The sequence below is a fragment of the Camelus dromedarius genome, chromosome 14, assembly GCF_036321535.1.
Source record: "Camelus dromedarius isolate mCamDro1 chromosome 14, mCamDro1.pat, whole genome shotgun sequence".
NCBI lineage: Eukaryota > Metazoa > Chordata > Mammalia > Artiodactyla > Camelidae > Camelus > Camelus dromedarius.
In genome coordinates this window covers 53,176,188-53,200,174 of record NC_087449.1, presented here as the reverse complement: position 1 = coordinate 53,200,174, position 23,987 = coordinate 53,176,188, and the positions used below count along the sequence as shown (strand labels likewise).

Sequence of the window (23,987 nt, the reverse complement as noted above, 5' to 3'; positions counted from 1 at the left end):
AGCGGCGGCACGTGCCGGCCCCTCCCCACACACAGCCCGAATGGGCCCCGCCCCTGGGGACCCCGGAGCAGCTCGGGAAGTGTAGTTCAGGCTGGCGGGACAAGAGGACAATGCGAAGGGTGAGGGACCCTTGGGTGTGTCCCCAGGTGTGAGCCGGGGGCCGGGGCGGTCGTCTGGTAGCGGAAGACGGCGATGCGGTGACCCACTGCCTGACTGAACCACTTCTCCCATCCTTAGAGAAAAGGGCGGGGGCGGGGTCCCTTTCTACCTCTCAGACGGTGACCGCCTGGACTCCGCCTCAGTTGAGCCACTTGCCCTGCATCGCCCCGAGGGCAGCACTCGAACAGCGCAGTGCCGCCACTCAAGACGCCCAAGCCTTGGGACAGGACATACCACTCTATGCCCCTGCCAGACCCCCTGTACCCGTCTCCCTACCTCGACACCAGCCTGACACCTGTACTGTGACATCATCATAATCCCTAACCCACTCAGCCCTAACAGGTCACGGGCGTGGCCCTTAACTCACTGTGTGCGTTCTCGCTACTATATTAGGGTCCCTGAGATGGTGACCAGGGACCTGTTGGGGGAAAGCAAGAGGCTCTGGAATTTGATCTTTTAATAACAAAGTCACTTGGCTTAAAAGCAGACTCCATTTGTTCTGTCAAGTCTTTTGCCGGATGATAGGGAAGGAAGAGCAATAGCAGTTCTAGGCTATACAGACTGCAGTTAAGTGTTGCTTTTGTTCTTGAAGCACGTGCTCCCGGATTAGTGCTGGGTCCTTTTAAAGAATCAAAACAAAAGAAGCCATAGAGTCAAGGTTCCCCCTGCCCCTGGATAGATCAGAAGCACAAAGGAAATTGGTCCAACCCTAGCTGTCTTAGAATGATTGGCTTCCTTCTTACCAGGAAAAGGCCAGAGGAAAAATAAATGAACCTGGTTCTGAAGCTTCTCCCATCCCTCCCACCCCACCTCCACCAAGACCGTGTCCTGGGTGGTGGTCATTACACCAAGGCACCTGCTTTGAGATCATGACCAGGCAGAAGGACACCTTCATTTTATTGATCAATGGGCTCCACCTCCCCAAACCGAGAAACAAACATGACCCACTTTTGGAACAAGAGTCCTAATTTAAAGACTCCCCATGTCCAGCTAGTTTGTAAGGATATGCTGGAGTTAAATACAATTTGTAGGTGCCTGAGACAAGGAAAACTGGATCATACAGGCAGCAGACATACCACACAAAGCAAACAATTAGCAATGCAGTGTTGCCTGGAATATGCTTGTTGCGGCATTTTCTCCAACAATTGCCCTTGTGTGGGGTTGGCCTCTCCTCCGCCCTCAATCTAAGTGGTTTTCCCTTAGCATGTGAGCAGGACCAGGAAAATTCAGATTCTAAGCCCTGAGAGGCTTCTCCTTCTCAGACCAAACTTAGCCACCAAACAGCCAGGTGTTTCCATCTGTCAGTTTTCTGAGCGAAATCTCAGAAATCGTTAGGGAGTCTGGAGAGGGATGTGGATAAGACCTCGAGGAAAAGTGACAGATTGGCAGGCAACACACACAAGCAAGAAACCCAAGGCCAAGAGGTCTGTTAGCCCCTGAACCAGCCTTTATCTTGAAGTCTTTGTACTTGATCTGGAGGTTTGCAGAGGAAGGTCCCACCCATTTGAAGCATATTTTTTTAAAATACAAGTAATTGTCACGCAAAAATCTCACATTTCTGACGATTAATGTTGTGACAGGGAAAAAAATAAATCTTTCAAAACACTGATTATTTTAAAGCACTTATACCGCTTCCCCCACCTTTTCTTTCTCCCTAGAGCAGATGTCTATTTCCATGGAAACCACAGCTAGGAACGAAGATGTTAGAACTTATGTAGATTTTTAATCTTTTTTAATGATGCTACTTGGCTTCTGGGTTTGTTGTTAGATGCCTGGTCCTGCCAGTCAAGGATTTCCTGAGATCCTCACTGCTGCTTGAGGATTGACGGGGCTGGGGTAAGGTTTCCATTAGAATGATTCTGTGAATAAAAAAATGTTTGATGGCATGATCCCTATTCTTTAGAGTGGGGCTGCTTTTCTAAGAGCCAGACCATAGCTATTTATCGTCAACTCTTAGGATCCTTGGGATAGGAAGGGCTTTCAACTGTTAGGAGAGAAAACATCTTTGCCATTTCACTTTGGAGAGGCGCGGAATCTTCCCTCTTGGAAGCTTCCTAAAACTAACTTCAAAATCCACTCCCTCCTGAGGTGGCAGCAAGGAATTAATGATCACATCTTGGAATTGTCTATCTTTGCCCATGAGAATTATTTTTGCCTCCGCTCAGATGGTTTGGTCGAATTGCTGTGGCGCTGGCTGTGACCATGGATTAACACAAAGTGCAGTCAAGATATGGCAGTCATCCAGCTTCTTTGATCTGTGTAGACAGCTAAAGGAGAGCACCTCAGGCTTCAAAGACCAGAAGGGATGTCTACACTGATCAAACAAGTCGGGCTGTTGTCAGATCTCCTCTGTTCTTATAGAGCACCCGCAGCCTTTGTTCATTGTTGGTTCTGAGGCTGAAGGGTTGTCTCCCACATAGACGCCGCTGAGTTCCACTGCTGCTTACAGAGCCTGTCCTTGGCAAAAGGGTGTTGTGGGAGAGGATTTCTCCTTGTCCCCAGCCTCGTTATTCCCTTTGTCCCCTAGTCCTTAAACATTGTGCTCTGACACTCCCTTCCCTGTTCAAAACCTGTCTGTGAATCTCCTATTCTACTTGCCTGTCTTCCTCACTAGACAGCTAAGTCCCCGAGGGCAGGGGTTGTGTCTTTGTCTCTGTATCCTTAGTGCCCGCCCAGTACCAGGTCTGGCCCAGGATGGTGGGGTCTGGGTATTTGCAGTTGACTTCAGGCAAGAACAACCTCTCTCATCCTCAGCTTCTTCTTCTGTCATGTCAATGCTGGACGCCTGCACCATAGCAAGGTGGTGAGGATTAAATGAAGTCATGTAATGGGGGAGGGTATAGCTCAAGTGGTAAAGCACATTCTTGGCATACACAGGTCCCGAGTTCAATCCCTAGTACCTCCTGTAAAAATAAGTAAATAAACCTAACTACCTCCCCCCACAAAAAAATAAAACTAAGTTTTTAAAAAATGAGACAGTGTATACGAAATTCCCTTTTGGTGGGAATCATAGTCACTGGGTTAACTCTTTCCATGGGGTATTTTTATAAATTCAATTAATTTAACATTTTGAATAGATAACACACATAGTTTAGAAATAAAGTATAAAAAGTCCTCCTCCCTTCTCTATCCCCATCTGCCAAATTCTCTACTTACCCCTCCCCCACCATAACCATTGTTACCGGTTTCCTGTGTATCCTAGAGTTTCTCCATGCATATATAAGTAAATTTGTAGATATGTGTTCTTATTCCCTAACTTCAAAATAAAATGGTAGTCTACTGTAACTGTTCTGCACTTAGCATTTTTTTATCCACTTAACAATATATATCAGGGATCTTTTCCCTGTTCATACATTAAGCATTTCCTAGATCTGGGATCCAAGTATGAATGTTCCATAATCTAGTTAACCAGTGCCCTGTCCATGGCTCTTAGGTTATTCCCAAAAGTGATTTGCTATTCCAAACAATGCTGTAACAAATAAGCTTGTGTTTATGGCACTTTCCATATGAATAACTACATCTGTAAGATATATTCTTAGCCTAGTACTGCTAGGTCAACAGGCAGCTGCATTTGTAATTTGGATAGTGCTAAACTGCTTTTCATAGGAGTGGTACCACTTCAACACCCACCATGTGGTGTTTTAATTCATTGCCTCGATTCATTCAAAAATGGTTTGAAAGGCTTTGTCCTTAGAAATTTCAGGCATCAGGGAAAAGGTGGTGGAGCCAAGAAAGACATGTCTGTTAGTTCTGTCTATATTAATAATGCCTATAAATACTTGACACGCAGCAGCTGATCTCAGAACAACTCTGGTGCCTGCACTGTATCATGGACTGTCAGTCTTGTAAAAGAATCTGCAGGTGTTGCCATGAGATTGGAAGCTTTTTGAAGGCAGGGTCTTTTTCATAGCTGTATCCCACTCCCCTCCCCATGATGCCTGTCACACTGGCTGGCATATTTCTTATTTAATTAATTCTGAGGTGTTTGCCCTCCGCATTTTTGTATCTTTGAAATCAGTATGCTCATAGTCAATAAATACCATGTCATAATTACTGACAGCATATTTGCTTGGCGGCACATAAAATAATGATGCCTTAAAAATCAATGGTATTTGTGAGGTGAAGTACATGGTGAAGTACACACATGTTAATGTGTGAGTGGAATGGGGCCAAGATGTCACTGCCCCCGCCATCTTCTCACTCTGTGTTCTAACCTTCATCCCTCTTATCTAAGTCCATGCTTTCCTCTAATGATTCCTTTTTTGGGAAATAACTCCCTATTTGCCTCTTGAGTGCCTATCGCTTTCCTGAACTCTAAAACAACATTTCCAACTGTCTAAAGGACATCTCTTTATGGATGCCCCATAAGACCTTCAAATTCTATATGACCCACATTGAACTAACATATAACACCAACCACATCTGGCTTCCCCATTCTACCAGAGGCTTTGCTAGACTCTTGCCCTCCATGTCTAAAACTTCCATCAGACTCAACTCTTCTCTCTTTCTCACCCAAGTTTCCACTTACAGAAACTTAGCATTTTCTAGCAGAATGGAACCTTTAAAATGATAGCAGTTATAAGAACAAAGCTGGAGGACTCACACTTCCTGATTACAAAACTTGCTACAAAGTTACAGGAATCAAAACAGTGTGGTACTGGTATAAAGACAGATAAATAGATCAATGAAATAGAATAGAGAGCCCAGAAATAAAGCCTTGCATGCATGGTCAAACGATTTTTGACAGACGTGCTAAGACCTATTCAATGGGGGAAAGGACAGTCTTTTCAACAAATAGTTTTGGGAAAACTGGATAGCCACATGCCAAGAAATGAAGTTGGACTCTTACATCACACCATATACAAAAATTAACTCAAAATGGATCAAAGATCTAGATATAAGACCTAAAACTATAAAACTCTTAGAAGAAAATGTAGGGCAAAAGCTTCAGGACATTGGATTTGGCAATGATTTCTTAGATGTGACACCAGACAACAAAAGAAAAACTAGACAAATTAGACATCATGAAAACAATTTTGTGTATCAAAAGACAGTATCAACAGAGTATAAAAGGGCGACCCACAGAATGTAAGAAAATATTTGCAAATTATATATCTGATAAGGGATTAATGCCCTAAAACTCAACAAAAAACAAAACAACCCTATTCAAAACGGGCCATGGGATAGACATTGGGGGCATTACACAAAATGAAATGTCAGACAGAGAAAGACAAATTCTGCGTGATCTCACTTATATGTAGACTCTAAAACAAAACAAAATAAAACAACAAAACAAGCTCACAGATACAGGGAAAAGATTGGTGGTTGCCAGAGTGGAGGGTCAGGGTGGAAATGGGTGAAGGGGGTCAAAAGGTATAAACTTCCAGTTATAAAATAAATAAGTCATGGGGATGTGATGTACAGCGTGGTGCCTATAGTCAATAATACTGCATTGCATATTTGAAAGTTGCCAAGAAAATAGATCTTAAAAAGTCCTCATCACAAGGAAAAAGGTTTATGTATAGTAATAGATGTTAATGAGATGTTACTGTGGTATTCATCTTGCTATATACAAATATCAAATTATTATGTTGTATACCTAAAACTAACATAATATTATATATCAATTGTACCTCAATAAAATGTTTTTTAAAAAAAGAAAAAAAGAAAGAAAATGGGCAAAGTACTTGAAAAAACATTCCTCCAAAAAAGATATACAAATGGCAAATAAGCACTTAAAAAGATACTCAGCATCACTCATCATTAGATAAATGCAAATCAGAACCACAATGAGATATCACCTTATTAATACCACCCATTAGGATGGCTACTATCAAAAAAACAGAAAATAGTAAGTATTGACGAGAATGTGGAGAAATTGGAACCACTGTGCACTGCTGGTGAGAATGTAAGATGATACAACCACTATGGAAAACAGTATGGAGGTTCACCAAATTATTAAAAATAGAATTGCCATATGATCCAGCAGGTACATTTCTGGGTATAAATCCCAAATAACTGAAAACAGGGTCTTGAAGAGATATTTATACATCCACGTTCATAGCAGCATTACTCACAATAGCCAAAACATGGAAGCATGGCTGAGTAGTATTGCATTCTTTTTTAATGAGATGGGAAAGTCTTGTGATATTAAGCTAATGAAGCAAGCAAACAAACAAAGGCTACCTAACTGTGTGTGGAATATGAGCTCAACTACAAGGAACAAAATATAATGAAGGAACTGCACCAACATATTTGTTCTAGAGGGCAAAATAATAATTCAGTTACCTTTCTTCTTTGCACTATTCTAGATTTTCCAAACTTCTTGAAGTGAGCATATATTCCTTTTATTACTGATAAAACAATTATATTCTTAAAATGGAAAAAAAAAATGTATGCACTGGAATACTACTCAGCCATAAAAAAGAATAAAAATAGTGCCATTTGCAGCAACATGGATGGACTTGGAAATCATCATTCAAAGTGAAGTAAGCCAGAAAGAGAAAGAAAAATACCATATGAATGAGTTTATTTACAAAACAGAAACACTCAAAGACACAGAAAACAAAGTTACAGTCACCATGGGGAAGGGATAAATTGGGAGTTCAAGACTTGCAGACATGACTACTATATATAAAATAAACAACAAGTTTCTTTATTATCCAGTCTGCCACTCTGTGTCTTTTGACTGGAGCATTTAGTCCATTAACATTTACAGTAATTAATGATAGATGTGTGTTTATTGCCATTTTGAACTTATCTTTGCAGTTGAATTGGTATATCCTCTTTGTTCCTTTCTTCTTCCTTTTGTGGTTTGGTAATTTTCCTTTGTATTATCATGGATTTTGTTTAATTTTTGTGACTCCTTTGTAAATTTTTGGCTTGTGGTTACCCTTTTTTGTAAATCTATCAACCCATTACTATAACTGTTTTTATTAAACTGATAGTAACATGATCTCAAACCCATCCTACTGTTAAATTTAAAAAAGAAAGAAAAAAATACTCTATATTTCCCTGCCTCCCTCTCCCACTCTCAGTGATTTGTATGTCTTCTTTTATAATTTCATGTTTACTTTATTTGTAATTCATGAGTTATCACCTTTCCAGTTGTGTGTTTCTCATTTCTGTAGCATCCTGCTGCTTTTCTATTTAGAATAGCCCTTTCAATATTTCTTTTAGCATGGGTGTAGTGTTGCTAAACTCCTGCAGCTTTTTTTTGTCTGTGAAACTCTTTATTTCTCTTTCTATCCTCAGGGATAGCCTTGCTGGATAAAGGATCCTAGGCTGCATCTTTTTTTCATTCAGGGCTTTGAATATATCTTGCCACTCCCTTCTGGCCTGTAGTGTTTGTGTAGAGAAATCAGCTGAGAGCCTTATGGGGGTTCCCTTGTAGCTTACACTTTGCTTTTCTTTTGCTGCCTTTAGAATCCTTTCTTTGTCCTTGACTCTGGCCATCTTGACTATGATATGTCTTGGTGTGGGTCTATTTGGGTTCTTCCTGTTTGGGACCCTCTGAGCTTCCTGTACTTGGATATCTGATTCCTTCTTTAAGTTTGGGAAGTTCTCAGTCATGATTTCTTCAAAAACCTTTTCAATCCCCTTTGATCTTTCTTCTCCTTCTGGGACCCCTATTATGCGAAGACTGGGACGCTTTATATTATCCCATAGGTCCCTTATGCTATTTTCATTATTTTTTATTTGCTTCTCTTGTAGTTCTTCTGAATGGGTGCTTTCTATTGCCCTGTCTTCTAGATCACTAATTCGTTCCTCTGCATTATCTAGTCGGCTTTGCACAGCTATTAGATCATTCCTCATCTCTGTCAATGAGTTTACCCATTCTACTTGGCTCTTCTTTATAGCTTCAATTTCATTTTTGACATATTTTATATCTCTAAACACTATCTCTTTTAAATTCCTTCAGCAATTCGATCACTCCTTTTTTGAAATCTTGATCTAGTAGGCTATCGATGTCTATTTCGTTGATCTTTCTTTCAGGGGATTTCTCTTGTTCTTTTAATTGGGAAAGGTTTTTCTGCTTCTTCATCTTGCTCATACCTCTTTGGCACTGTGGTTTATGGAGTATCAGTTGTTTATTTTGGTCCTTAAGGATTTTATCTATCTGATGTCTATTTAGGAATAGAACTTAGGAAAAAAAGAAAAAAAAATAAGAGAGAGAGAGAAAGAATTTTAAAAGAAGGGAGAAAGAGGGTTTGAAAACAGTGTATAATGAATAATAGAAGAGTGAGTTGAAGCAGAGTATTAATCGGGTTGAGACTTCCTTTTGAAACCTTTACAAAAAAGGGGGGGGGAGATGAATAGATGTATTTGAAACCTGTGTCTAATCAATAGCAGGACATCAAAACCCAAGAGAAATAGAAATGAATTAAGAAGTCAAGATTAAGACAACAAGTTTCTACTATATAGCACAGGTAACTGTATTCAATATCTTTTAGTAACCTATAATGAAAAAAATATGAAAAGGAATATATGAATGTATATGTACTACTGAAACATTATGCTGTACACCAGAAATTGACACAACATTGTAAACTGACTATACTTCAATTAAAAAATAAAATAAAATAAAAATAAATAAAAATAGAAGAGTTTTGTCCTCCTCACTGATCTTAGGTCCTCCTACATCTCTAAGACTTCTATCTCCACTTCCCCATCACCCCTCCCTTGTGTCAGTCCCAGCTCCCTAAAAAGTCACACACTTATATGTTTTGCTGACACCAACCCTCAGCCTTGAGTTCTTGGCTTTTGTCTCTCTTGAAATTCTCTCCACTTTCATGGTCTTGATCAATCTCTCTGATCCCCACACATTGCCCTGATATCATAGCTATCCATACATGTGTTTGTCCCCCTTGCTTACAGAGTGAGCACCTGCAGGGCAGGATTCTGTATGATTTTGTCTTAGTATCCCTGCAGTGCCAAGAAGAGACACTTGGCCAGTGTCCAATCATTTGGTTGATGTCTTTTTGGCCATTAAACAACAGTTACGGCTGAGAGTCAGCATAACATAATATACGTACAGTATATTCTGGAGTCAGTACTATCCCAGAGATATTTAAAAAAACAACATATAATATACATGACTTGTTTTTAAGTTTGAGATTATTTTAGATTTCCAAAGAGTTGCAAAGGTAGTATACAGAGTTCCCAGAGACCCTTCAGCCAGCCTCCTCTCACATCTTATATACTCATGGTATTTTTATTTAAACTAAAACAGTGAAACGGATACAACACTATTAACTAAATGGCCACTTTAATTGGATTCCCCATTTTTCCACTGGGGTCCTTTCTGTGTTCCAGGATCCTATTAAGGACACTGCCTTGCAGGTAACATCGTATCTCCTTAGCCAGTGACATTTCTTTTGGTGGGGAGGCTGGGGTGGGGGTTGTTTTCTATTGTTTCTTCCAACCAACCTTTTCCAAAGAATCAAAATGTGAGCAAGAAAGATAGTGATGGCAGTGGAGTGGTAAGTAGCAGCACTCGCCCTCTGCTGCAGGGACTTCGAACAGGGAAACGGACTGTTCTTCCCACAGGAGCTAGAAGATGATTTTCATCTTAGAGCTAGTTTTTTTCTTGAATGGGCACATGTGGGCCTAAAAACAGCAGGGAGTTACTCATTACTCTTAATTTATTAAATTTCTGGGCCATTCCATAGCCCATTTTCCCATGGCCTGGCATAAAACACATTTCCAGTTACTCATAAAACTTCCAAGCAGTTGGCATTCATCAGCAATCTTAGCAATTCAGTGAGAACAGAGGTTACAGCTGTCACAGGAAGTTGAAACCAAGGCTGCTGAAATCACACTCATTCCGAGGCAGGGTGAAAGTATACACCGAGTAGAATTCAAGCCCGGAAGGGGGGGTGGCTGGAGTGTCAGGTGGAGAAGGGTGGGACACTGTGCAAGAGAAAATACACAAGGGGAAGAAAAGCAGATGTGTCTCTGGAACTCAGAGTTGATTTACAGACCTCCTGGGCTTACTGCTAAGCCCTTACATCAATTAGTAAGTACCAGCACGGCGGGGCTTTCATAGACCCTCCATCCCCAGCCCTCCCACATTACTGGATCACCACAGATCACCTCCTACATGGTCTTCAGTCCTCCCCCTTCCTCAAATCCATTCCCAACATAGACACCTACCAACCCAAATCACTGGAGAGCGCAGGCCTCACCCAAGCCGGACAAGTGGGGTGTATCACTTTCCGGGGGTTGCCTTAACAAAGTGCCACAAACTGGGGGCCTTAAACAACAGAAACTTATCATCTCATGGTTCTACAGGCCAGAAGTCCAAAATTAAGGCTACAGCAGGTTCCTTCTGAGGGCTGTGAGGGAGAATCTGCCATGCTTGCTTGTAGCTTCTGGCAGCCTCAGCTGTTCCTTGGCTTGTAGATGGCATTCTCCTCGCATCCTCACAGCTTCTCCCTCTGTGTGCACCTGTCTCTGTGTCCACATTTCCCCTTTATGTAAGGACACCAGCCATACTGGATTAAGGGCTACCCTGATGACCTCCTCTTAACTTGATCATCTGCACAGACCAACTTACAAACAGGGTCATGTTCCTCTCATTGTCCTGTATATTGCATCCTTCTTATCACAAGTAGGCAAATTATTGCTTATTTATTTTCTACCCCCCATCCACACCGACTTGAATGTAAGACCCATGAGAATAGGGGCTGTGCCCATTTTCTTCATTTCTATAGAACAGTGCCTGACACACAGTAGGCTCCAGTACATATTTGGTTCTTGAACAAACTGAGCACATTAGGGGTTCAGAGCATCGTGGTTAAAAGTGTGGGCTCTGGAGCCACAGTCTCTGAGTTCAAATCCTGGTGCTGCCTCTTACCTTGAGCAAGTAGGGCCCCAGAGTTTCAGAGTCTTTTTTGCTAAGTTCCAGTCTATTTTTGATGGTTGTTTAGCATTTAGTTGTGGTTTTGTTATAGTCGCGAGGAGAGGCGAGCTCGTGGTCATACCACTCTGCCATCTTGACCGGAACTCTCCAGAGTCTTTAGAATCAATGCTAGGAAAGAGCCCAGAGAGTAATTTCCTGCTTTTGATCCTGATTGTCCATTTAACAGTTGGTCACTGAGGAACTCTGAGGTGACAGGCTCTGGGCAAGGCCCTGGGAGTACAGGAATGAAGAAGGCGAGTCCCTGATCCCAAGACCTCACAGTAAACGGACATCAGCTCAGAGCACTGAGGGAGCACAGGGAGCAGAGGCTAACCTAGGCAAGGGAGGGACAGCAGGGAAGGCCTCCTAGAGGAAGGGACAGCTGAGCTGGTGAGACCTAAAGGAAGTCTGCAGGCTGAGAGGAAGGGAAGAGGGTTCCAGGAAGAGGAAACAGCACAACTAAATGCCCAGAAGAGAGAGTGAGGCTATCATGTTTGTGAACTGCAAGTGGCCTGCCCTGGTGGGAGCCCTCAGGCTTTAACTGGTAAGACTGGACTCAAGATTGGGGAGTGGGCTGGGCCTGGAGCACCAAAACACTTGGAAACCCTTCACGGTGGGGCTAGGACTTTAAGGATGATGAGCTAGAATCACAGGATTGCAGACTCCTGAGCTGAGGGATTTGATGGGTCACACAGTTACTTTTGAACCCTTCCCTGCTTTTCATTTTTTTCAGGTAGACAGCCACCATTTATTTGTCTGAGGTAGTTTGCAAGCACAATCTGTTCAAAAACAAAGGATTCTCTACAGGTGTGCTACAGTTAAAACCCAATCTGAACTTTGCAGGTGGATTTTAAAAGGCGATCATTTAGTGTATAAACTGCTTACCATATTCTATTGAAGCTAAGATAAACTTTAAAAATTAACGTCTTTAGAATGGGGTCTTTTAATCAGTTGATATCAGAGTTTAACTTGTACCAGTTTTCCTTTCTTGATATTACATAAAATAAGGGTGCATTCTACAACTGACAACATCTTCGATTTGTTGATGTATGGTACTAGATTGATGGAATGGCTGATAGTAGGATTTTGTTAAATAGCTATGTCTTCTACTCCATTTTTTACAAGATTTTCTTTTTTATTCAGTTAAAATACACAGAACATAAAATTTACTATTTTAACTATTTTTAAGTGTACAGTTTAGTGGTGTTAAATCATGTACATTGTTGTGTAGCCATCACCACCATCCATTCCCATAACTCTTGTAAATCTGAAACTCTATACCTATTAAACAATAATTCCTTCTTCCTCTCTTCCCCCACATCCCTGGCAGCCACCATTCTACTTTGTCTCTGTGATTTTGACTAAGTACCTCACATAAGCAGAATCATGCAGTGTCTTTTTATGACTGGATGATTTCACTCAAAGTTCATCCATATTGTAGCATATGTCAGAGTTTCCTTCCTTTTTAAGTCTGAGTAATATTCCATTACAAGGTTCTGTTTACCCATTCATCCATCGTTGGACATTTGGGTTGCTTTCACCTTTTGGTTATCGTGAATAATGATGCTATGAACACTAGTGTACAAAGATCCCTGCATTTTAAAGAATTAAAGCAAACCCCAAAGATTACAAAGAAGAAAATAAAATTACTCACATTTCCTATCACCTGGAATTAACCATTGTTTACATTTTGACATTTGTTCCCAATGTTTTCTCTATAAATACATAGTTTAAAATTCCTTAATATAGGAATGCACTGCCATTTTTAAAAGAAAAAAAATAGAATATTACAAAGAAAGCTGAAGTTACTGTTCACTTCAACTCACTATTCCAACTCCCTGTCCCCTCCCCAGAGAAAGTCACTCTTATGAGTTACAAGTGTACTTTTCAGTCCTTTCATTTGAAAAAAGTTTCTACATATGTTTGAAGATACTATAGAAAATCCACAGTTGTTTTATGTTGCAGAAGTCGTATTATGTTGTATGCATTACTCTACAACTCTGTTTTTACTTAATAGATTTTGAGCTCTATCCATGCCTCTGCATATATAGATCTAATTTATTCCTTCTAACTGCAATATAGTGTCTCATAATTACAGATTCTATTTTATTTTTATTTTCCGTATTCGCGGCCATTGAGCTGTTTTCAGTGGTTTGTCATTAGATACGGTCCTGCGGTGGACAGCCGTCTTGAATACATGTGCAAGTATTTCTCCAGGGTAGAAACCAACAAAGAGAATTGTCAGGGTACAGGGTAAGAATATTTGCAGTTTTGCTAGATAAAGACAAATCGAGAGAATCCATTTCCCCACAATCTCACCAATCCTTGACACGGTCTGATTTATATTCCTTCCCTGCAGTTTTATAAATGAGAAGACTGAGGCCTGGGGCTGTCCTGCTTTTTAGGTTAATTTCAGGGCCAGGACTAGATCCCACGTCAATTGGTGCCCGAGGCAAAATTTCTGCACCGCGCCATATTGCCCCTGTCAGTTCTCTCTGGAAAATCCAGGAAAGGCCCCAGTATAAGCGGGGTGGGCGGGGAGGGAATGGATAAAATTCTCCAACATGGTGATTATACTGTGAGTAGAAATGATTGCAAATCCTCCCAGAAAATGGCTTCGCTCCGCAGATCTGCTCTCCCGCCCTAGGCAGATTCTACCTGCAGCTTTCAAAGCTGCACACGAGGATGGTGATTGGCTCTTCCTCTGCCGAGACAGGGTGGGAACAGAAATGGCGTCTCCAGCAGCTGATTTTTCAGTGCAGCGGCTCTGTTCTGGGAGGAGGGGGCCGCTGAGCCTCACTGGACTCGTGGAGCCCACAGTGGCCGCCCTGAATCCGGGCAGAGCCTCGTCAAGCTGGACCGCAGCATCCCGCTCCGGCCCTGGCGACACCTCCCTGCCGCTTGCCTCACCTCGGAGACGTGGGTCTGCCTCTGGCCGGGCCCCGCAGCCGGCGCCCGCGCGGCTGCAAGGGGGTGAGAGTTGCAGAGAAGAACGCGGAGATTTCACAAGGGCCTCCCCAGCCGCGCCCACCGCGGCAGCTCGGGAACGTTCGACACCCGGCGGCCCGGGCAGCAACCGCCTGCCCTTGGCTTTGAGTGAGAAAAGGAAGGCTGGCCAGCACTTCTCTCTCCCCAGTCTCGGATCAGGGTGTCAGCTCCGCCGCAGGCACCTGCAGGGAGGGCGAAGACTAAACTGTGCTTGGGCTCCCTCCAAGATGCATCAGGTGAAAAGCTGGGTGACGTCCCGGACCCCAGCCCCTCTTAACGGCCAGTCCTGGTGTAGGGTGTTTCTCCCCAGGAGCTGGTGGCCAGATTTCCTTTTTCCTCTTCAAGGCAGGAAAAACCAGTGGGATAATTTGAGGGAAAGAACAAAGGTGGCACCACCCAGGCTACTTAAAGAGCCTAGAAGGCTCCCTTCCTTTCACAGTTGGGATTTCTTGGGGGGCTGGCATTTTTTCCCTCAACAGAATTTTCTTCTTATCTACCACTTTTTGAACCCTTGCTTTGTGCCAAACACTGCACCAAGTGTATTATCTCGTTTCCTCCTCATGACAGCATTACAGGTTCAGAGAGGATAAGTAATTTCCTGAGGTCACACATAATACAGTGGCAAAACTGCAATTAGGAATTTGTCCCAGATCCTGTGTTATACATTTTTTATTACAAAAAAAGTTTTATAAATTAACTATTTGCTCACTTTTGCTAATCTTAAGCGAACTCTTGAAAAAATGAGAACACTGCAAAAATCCCCATACTATTTTTACTCAGTGGGGAGAGTGAACAGGATACTGTGTATTGCTGGTGAGAGTGTAAACAGGTAACACTTTTCTGGAAAGCAGTTTGGCCATTTGAATCGAGCTTTAAAACCTGCCCATACCCTTTAATGAGGAAATGGTCACCATCTATGGAAACAGCAATAGCTATCAATATGTAAAATGCATATTCCCTGGCACCCAGCAATTCCACTTAAAGGAATCTATTCTACAGATGGATATACTAGCACATGGACACAATAGTATATATGTAAGGACATTCATTACTGCACTGCTTGGACAGTAACAGATGGGAAACAACCTACAAATGTATCAATAGAATTGATTCGTTTAACCAAGGCACAGCCATTGAAGGAAATTCTACACAATGTTTCTAGAAAATGAGGCAGTTCTATATTTTATATATGGTACAATTATCAAGAAATATTAAGTAAAAAGATAAAAAAGTATGTACCTGATTGCTACTATTTCTATATGAAAAAGGAATATATACGTATATATGTATGTGTGTGTGTGTGTGTGTGTGTATATATATATATATATATATATACACACACACATATTTCCCTCCCCAAGGAAGATACACAAAAAAACAAGTAGTAGTGTTGCCTTTAAGGAGGAAAACCACTGAGGGACCAGGTAGGAGAAAGACATTTTTTTCATTGTGTAGTCTTTAGTACCTTTGGAATTTTATACCATGTATATATATTAGCAATTCAAAATTCAACTAAAAAAATGGATTTGCTAAAAAAAATCCTCTAGATTCAGTAATCTTCCTCTGGGGAATCTAGCTTAAGGAAATTACCGAATTTCAGACAAAGATTGATGTAAAAAGATATTCACTGAGGTGTTATCATCGTGAAAAAAATGTAGGCAACATAAAAATCCAACAACAGAAAAAATTATGATATGCACATACAATAATATCATGAAATCATAAAAAGAATTTTTACAAAAATATTTTAGTGATATAGGAAAATGCTTATAACCTTAAGTTTAAAAAAAGCCAGACAGAAAATTATCTATGCAGTATGCTCTGATCACTGTAACAACAGCAGGCATAGATAATAACTACCAAAAAGCAGTCACGGTTGTTGGGTGAAGGGACTGTGAGTGATTTTGTTCCCCTTTATATAGCTTTTTATACTTTCCACTTTTTTGCAAGGGGCATCCATGTCTTAGGTAATCTTTAAAAAACAAAACTTAAGAATAAATCCCCATGGTATTTAGAAAAATTAAAGATATACAGATACATTGAGCCAAAAATTCTGCTTCTAGAAATAAACTGCATAAATAGATGCACAAGTTTGCAAAGTGTTATAATTACTAACAAAAGATTATTGTAAACAACTCAAGTGTCTATGGGAGGAGACCACTTAAATAAGTACAGAACATCTATAATGTAGAATATGAAGCAGCAGTTACGGAGAGTGAGGTAGGTAAACCAACAGGAGAAAATCTGCAGAGTAACATTATTGTGACGAGGAAAGCAAGTGCAGAACAACATGGATGTTGTGGTTGCATTTACGCTAAAGAAAGAAAAGCTGAAATTCTATTTGTGTTTAGACATAAATGCATAGCAGACATTACATTGTTAACAACAGCTGTCAAAAAAAAAAACAATAGCTGTGTCTGGTGAAGGGGGAATATACTGAAAAAGACTTGCTTTTGACTACATTTATCTGTGGTTTTTGCGTCTTTTATAAAAATGTGTTCTCATATCATTTGTGTGATTAAAATAATAATTATATAGAGGTAAAGTATAAGCATAGAGAAAGATCTGAAAGGATACACAACAGAATTATCAGTAGTTTTCAGCAGGGATGAGAGATTGGGACTTGAGGTGATGGGTCAGTTTCTCAATTTATTTTATATACTTTGGCATTGCCTTTTTTCCTTTAATGACGCCCACACATGAACTACCTCCATAATTAAAACAGCAATATCAAAAGCGTGGCTGGTGGGCAGTAGCCTCTGCATTTCCCCAGCTCTCTACTGTCCCTCCACACTGGGGCTCTGTTCTCAGGTGCTGACCTTGCTCACATGCACCACCCAGGAGCGCAAATCCCCAGAGGACACCAGCCTCATTTCTCCTCTTCCCAGAGAGGAGGAACCCGAGACGCAGAGACACAACCTCCTGGCAGCTCTGCTGGGAAAGTGGACTCGGGCGACCTGGATCCCAGGCCCCCTCTCTCCCACCTTCAGTTTCCAGAGATAACCCATAGGAGGGGAGAGCCAGGACTGTTCCTACTGGGCTAGGGAGGACAGGGCTTGAAGCCACAAATTAATGATATCAGTGCAATGTCAAATGAGGGAACAATAAACCCCATCATTTGCCGAGTTCCCGCTGGGCTCAGCTTCAAGCTCCTTTCCCAGACAATGGCCGGTCACATCCCCTGCCAGGTTTTCCAGAGAGACAGCGACAGAGCACCGGGCCAAATTGGCCTCCGGTGGCCAGCACTCTGGGATTCACCTCTAATGACTTATCCCCTCCAAGGAGGGAGCTTGGGAACCCTCCCACGGCCCTGGAGCTCAGCGCTGGAAGATCTATTTGCTCCAAAAGCTAAGCGGGACGCAACTGTGGTGGCAGCGGGAGGCTGCTGGCCTGGAAGCAGAAAACCCGGACTTCAGGAGCCAATGCTGCCATGTCTTCTTTTGTGACCCTGGCAACTCACCAGATCCTGTGAGTCTGGACATTGTGGGGGCAGACAGGAGCCGCTGTATCTGGGGGAGAAAGGGCGGTGTCCAGCTCCTCCCCCACCATGGCTGTCTCAGAATCCTAGATGTCGGTGAAGCTGCTGTTCCCTCTTCCCGAGCAGCTGCTGCCTGTCTGTCTCCATGACAACCAGGCCAAAAGACTAATTTGCCAGGGTCCAGGCTCTGGAGCTTACCTTTGAGCTGGGTTTTAGCTTGTCCTTCTGGAAAGCCAGTCCATTGCCACTCCCAGGAGCCTCTGACAGCATCCTCTAACCATTGCATGGTAGGCACACTAGGCCAGCCAGAAAAAAAACACCACTTATCCTTTATAAACCTCATCCACTTGGAAAGAGGAAAGACAGCCTTATGCCCAATGAACTTGGAATCACTGGTGATTTGTGTTTCAAAGGTCCCATCCCTCTCCCCAGTTGCTCTGGGCTGCTAGTAGAGATTTGCAAGAACAGATGGCTTAGGGAACAGGTCACTTGCACCTGAGGTCCCCAGTCTTACCCCTTTCCATTCCCTCAGGCTCCTTACTGCTCTCTGCTGGCCTATGGCTGGGTCCAAGAGTCCAGCTGTGGCCTGTCTGGTTCTAACGAGACTGAAACATAAAAAAATCTTGATGGTCATCTTTCTCAGAAGGTCACAGAGGGTCAGTCAGGTACTCAGAGCTTTACAGAGCTCACCCTTGGACACAGTAAAATTTGCCTAACTGTACTGGCTTCCCCCAGGGCCATTTTTAATTGGACAGCTATATTTTTCTATTTGTGCTCTGACACCCCAGCTATAAGCTTCCTAGAGACAAGGATTATATGACCACCCCTTCCCAGGTTACTGCCTTGTACACAGCAGGTGGGTTCACGAATACCTCAGTAGCACAGAATTACCTTATGTACCGATCAAAAAATTTGACTGGAGTCAAGAGATCTGGTTCTAGGCCTAGCCCTGCAGCTAACTTGCTGTGCAGCTTTGAGCAAGTCCATTGCCTTTTCTGGGACTCACTCTCCACATTTGTGAAGTAAGTTGGACTGTGATCTCTAAAGTCTCTGTCTCAGGGAGAAATCCACAAAGCCCTCACAGGGGACATTGGTTCAAGATTCAGATAAATTAAAGAAAGAAAAAAAGTCATGAAATGGCAACTAGGGACTTTAAGGTCCCAACTGAAAAGGGCTCACAGAATAGACAATGCAGTCCACACAGATAAACACCATCCAGGAGATGAGTTCTGGAAAGCTGAGTACCTGTCCCACTCACAGCCCCCTAAAGAAGGTGTCCTGAGGAGCTCTCTCTGGGTCAGGTTGTATTAGGTTGTGATTAAAACCAATCCTGCTTGGGCCTAGGATGGGACAGCCTGATACATGCTGGGCCCAGTGGAAACCAACTCCTACCAGGGTGGTTGGGCTCAAAACTCTGCCTGATGGGGCAAGTTACACCAGTCAGTAGCAAACACAACTGGACCCTCCTTCTCTCAGGAACTACCAGCAACCAACACTACGCACTCATGGAGAGGGTGGGACCCTGGAGCTCAGGTTGTAACCTGAAGAGCCCTGCACTGACTCAGAAGTTCAGGAGCAGAGCACGTCCGGCTAGCAGTGGAGATACTTTCCTAAAAATCTCTCCTCTCCCCATGGAACGTCATAATGAAGTTCCATCACTGAATTTTATTTACATAGGCTTCTTCCTGCAACCTTGTACACACAGACATACACACCTAAACGTGCCCCAAAGAGAACTCCAGGGTGATGGCTAGGCTCCATTCCAACAATGAGAAACAGCCACTGCACTTCCCTCCAACACCCCGTGCTCTAGCTGTGATAAACCACTGGCATGATCCTCCTTGCCTTGTGCACGTGGTTTCCCCTGCCCTTCGCCCTCCCTCCCCACCCCCAGCACCCTCCTACTCACCCTGCTTTTGTAGGGCCTTCTCTGGCTCTTAATTGTTGCTCACAGTATCCCTCTCTAAACTCCACAGCACCTCTGGACAGCTCAGTAAAAGGTCTCCTGGATTGTGGACACCTCATTAAAAGCCCTAACATCTGTATGCCAATTATCTGTTTAGATATATCTCTCCTCCCTTTGAATTCCTCAAAGCCTGGAGATTTCCTTGGGCCCCCAGTACCTAACACAGTGTTTGGCACAGGGAAAGTATTTCATCAACGCTTTTCCAGAATCAAGTGAATGAATGAAAGAAACAGTCTGAGGGCCACCAGCCCTCATTTTTGTATGAAGATGTTCCGAATCATGCCTTGCATTTTTTTATTATGTTTTTAACACTCTCAAAGCACTTCTGACATTGCTTGTTACTTTGATTCTCATCATACCCAAGAGGTAGGCAGGGAGAGGAATATGACTCCCTTTGGTAGACAAGGACCCCAAGATGCTGAGAGGTACAATGACATGCTTAAGGTCACAGGAGAGATGGCACAGAGTCATAGGAGAGTTTTGACCTCCTGACTCTGAAGCTAGGGCTCACTGCACTGCCACCATTAGCTTCCTCGTGTCCCTGCAACCTCTCATGTGAAGAGGGATATCAGGAAAAGGAAGGAAGCTTTGAGGCCAAGCATCCTTTGGTCCTCTGGGGGAACCTTTCCTCCTTAGCAAAAGCCCAAATCCACAGCCCAGGGCAAGAGGCATCTGGAACCGTGGGATCACTGGGCTCCAGTCTTGGGATCACCACTTTCTAGCTATTTGATCTTGGGTACATCATTTACTTACTCTAAGCCCCAGTTTCCTAAGAAGTGGCATGTGTCTGCTTCACAGGCATCCAGGGCTGAATTTATACCCTGATAAAGTATCATATGCATATGAGGGAAAAGACAAAAATGACATGGCAAGTACAAAGCAGGGTGGACAAGTCCTCAAGTCCAGACCCGTGCCAGGACAGACCCTCGGATGGAGCTCTAGGCATGGGCAGAAGTCACTGGCACAGCAACAGGGCAAACTGCCCTCTGTCAATTTATTCCCGCCTCTCCTGCCACTGCCCTACAGCCAGCTGAAAAAAGCGCAGGGCAGAGGGTTTCACTTCAGTCCAAACCTGCAAAAAGACATTTTTCTAAATTCCCTGACTTCATAAAAATGATCTACTTACTTAGGTAATAGATTCACCAGGTTCTGGCCAGGTGTCTCTTCCCATATTACCCTTTGGCTATTTTGTGACTTATTTTCTCTTCCAAGAGGTGGGTGGGAGGTCCATACTATACCAGTCCTAAGCCTGCTGGCCTTTATCAGGGTAGGGGTTTGTATGTGCAGGGCCTTAGGGACAATTAGTTTATTAAGGTTCCAGAAAAGTCACACTCACCTCTTCAGTTACTCAAATAGCATAAGGCCTTGAAGAGGATAAAATGAAATCACTGGCTACTGTGACAGTTTATGCCCTCTCCTTGGAAATGGCCAGTTGCTATCTGCTATTATTATTATTATTTTTTAATGTTCCCATTATTAAGGCCATGAGCTCAGCCTCCGTTCTCACACAATTAACTTCACCTAGAGACAGGGAGATCTATTCCAGACTATAGGCAGTGCCTCTTCTACTGCACTGTTTGGTACAATAGAAGGTACAATGTGTACCTTCCTATCCTATTTACAAAAGAAACTCCTCAGAGGTGAGGAATCTGCCTTATTCAAGTATTTTCAGTAACTGGCACAATACCTATCACACTGTAGACATTTACTAATTATAGCTACCACTTATTGTACACTGTGCTAGGCACTTTTTTATATACCATCTCATGTCATCCTTACAGCAACTCTACAAGGTAGAAATATACTGTCATTCCCATTTTACAGATGTGGAAACTGAGGCTCAGAAAGGCAAAGTAACTTGTCCAGGGTAACACAGCTAGGAAATAGCAGAATCAGGATCAGATAGAGGCTGAATAGTTTCAGAGTTTGTTTTCTGGCCATTCTTGTGGTGAGCTCACTGCCGTCCACTGCTGGAAAACCCTTTCCTTCCTGGTGCCATTTCTCTGGCAGCGAGGCAGAGGCTAGCTCTGATTCTCCATCCTATATTCCTGACTCTCTCTGGGGCCTTTACCCTTTCTTTTCCCAGTTACCTTCAGCTTTCCCAGTAGCAGAATGGGCAGCTTCTCCTTCCTTTTCTTTCACCTGATGTCTGCAATGGTGGGGGCAAGGATTTCTTACCACAAGTGCGTGGAGCCTGCCTGAAAAGGAAAAATTCATAGTGATTAAAATTATGAGGCAGTCAAGGGACACTTCAGGCCCCAGTCTGTCCTCTGGGGAGCCTCACTTCCTAATCTGGACCAAGCCACTGACTTCCTCCCAGTGGGGCTGATGTGATTATCTGTAAAATGAGGACAATTATGCTGACCCTTCTCATGGGAAGGAAGGAGAGGAGGTACATGGGAGGAGTAAAGCTTGGATGGGAGAAGACTAGAGATGAAAAAGCATGCGTTTCAGGCTGAATTTAGAGCATGAAGTCATTCTTTTTAGGAGTCAACAGTCTTTTAATTCACATTTATGAAACTGCTTTTTGGAGTTCCTTGAATTCCTCATTTTGCTAATTTTCTACCTCCTATAATGAGTCGAAAAAGGGGAGACAAGTCCAGAGGGTTCTTAGATTCAATCCTTTATGGGAGAAACTAGAGACTCAAAGGCTCACAAAGCCCTCCGTCCCCTCCCAAGGAATGAAGGATGGTGACAACAGGAGGAGGAACTGATGACAGCTTGAAGGTGGCTTTGGCCAGCTGCAGGTATAGGAGAATTTCCAGTGGGAGACAAACAGGTCTTGAAGTGGGGAGCTCAGTCTAAGCTAGGGAGGGGCCCCTCAACCTCCGTGTATTCCCTCAGGCCCACACCTGGACCACTAAAGCAGACACTGTCGTCCGAGGACTTGTGGGCTCAGCAAAGATAATAATGGTATTTAACAGTAGAGAGAAAAATGTATTCAACTCCCAACCCAGTTATGATTTAGGCGCAGCCGTGTGCAGAATAGTAATGAGCTCCTTATTTTAAGCAAGTGGTAGAGGGATGAAAATAGATCGTGTTGAACCAACCTAGGTTTTTGCAATCAGTGAACTGGATTGGACACCACACCCTTCTCAGAGAGAAGAGAGAAACATGAGGAGTCTCTCTTAAAAAAACTTCTCTTTTCAGAAAGGAGTGTTCAGATTGCTGCAGAGTGACTTTCATCTAAATCGTCACTAGAGAAGGTTTAGACCCTATCTTGGTGCTGGACTCCAGAAGGGAAGGAGAATCCAGCCCTCCCCTTGGGCCTCTGGATCCAAGTAAGACCCTCCAAAAATAAGGGAACCCTGGACTGGATGGACCCTCAAGGTCACCTAGCAAAAGCTATGGCAGTGGTTCCCATGTATGGTTTTGGTGCCAGATACTTTTTATATATTGTTTCATTCCAACATCCTCATAAAGTAGGTACTTTTATCTACATGCTAAATGGAGAAACTAAAGTTCAGGGTAAGGGTCTAGCCCAAGGCCACACAATGAAAAATACAGAGCAAGGATCTGAACTTCAAGCCCATGTTTTCTCTACTACACTGCAGAGGTCTTTGCTCAATTGCCACTTCTCAGTGAGGCCTTCCCTGACCGCCTGAAGTAAACAGGCCCTGCCTCCTCCCTGGGGTCCTCTACTCCCCATCCCTATTTTACTTCTCTTCTTAGCATTTAAGCACCTGGCCTAGTCTATCTTTACTTGCTTATATGTTTATTGTCTATTTTCTTCCCCTACAACCTAGGCTCTATGAAGGCAAAGATTATTATGCATATCCCTGGTGCCTAGAATAATGTCTGGAAAATGAATGAACAGTCAATGAATAAGTGAATGTTGAATAACCTCTTGCCTGACTTTTTATTGGAAAGCTGGCAGAAATGCATACCACTTTTGATTAAAAGCAACTCAAAAGTCCTTTAGAAAACCTGAAGGTTCTAGACTCTGATGGAGTAAAAGGGAGAATAAACAGACAGGGGGGCCTGCTTTTTGGAAGAAAGGGCGTTTACAAGAGAAGATGGCATCTAGGCTGTCAAAGCGGGTGAGATTCAGATACGAGGTGCTAGTTTACAAGTTAACTCGAGTGCACACAGGGATCTGTGTATGAGAAAATAAAACAGGTAACTGGAGATGCTGGGCAGACAGGGGAGCTCAGTCTCCAGGAAGAATCAACAACGCCACTCCACTGCTTCGTTTGGCACAGATCGTGTGTGTGCTTGTCTCCAATAACTTTCTTCTTCATTTAGGAAGATAAAAGAGGGGTGGGGTTGGGATAAGACTTCCCTGTAGCACAGATATTGACTGTACCAGAGAAGAGATTTACAAGTCACTTTAAAGGAGTAGTTCTTTAACTTGCCTGAGCTGATAACCTGGAGCAAGTTTCTTGACCTCAGGGGGTATTAAATGACTTAAGATATGTAAGACCCTCAATACAAGGCCTGGGATGAATGTCTTTTTCTGAAAAGCCAGTAAACACAACAATATTTGATAATAC

General features: G+C 42.9%; 1 protein-coding gene across 14 annotated transcripts in view; it reads right to left on the bottom strand.

The window, feature by feature from the left end:
* Positions 1-6,671: 6,671 nt before the first annotated feature.
* PAFAH2 (platelet activating factor acetylhydrolase 2) overlaps positions 6,672-23,987 on the bottom strand; it is a 60,975-nt gene continuing 43,659 nt past the window's right edge. For 6 of the 14 annotated variants that reach the window (XM_010993711.3, XM_010993710.3, XM_010993709.3 and 3 more), the window contains 2 exons: positions 21,585-21,692; positions 6,672-14,232 (listed from right to left, as the gene is read on the bottom strand). In XM_010993711.3, coding sequence (XP_010992013.1) covers positions 14,066-14,232; positions 21,585-21,692 — 275 coding nt within the window. In that variant the 3' untranslated portion in view covers positions 6,672-14,065. Of the gene's footprint in view, positions 14,389-17,510; positions 17,560-19,423; positions 20,567-21,584; positions 21,693-23,987 lie in introns of those variants that run through there. The other 8 variants (XM_064493905.1, XM_064493908.1, XM_064493907.1 and 5 more) reach the window with 6 other exon arrangements.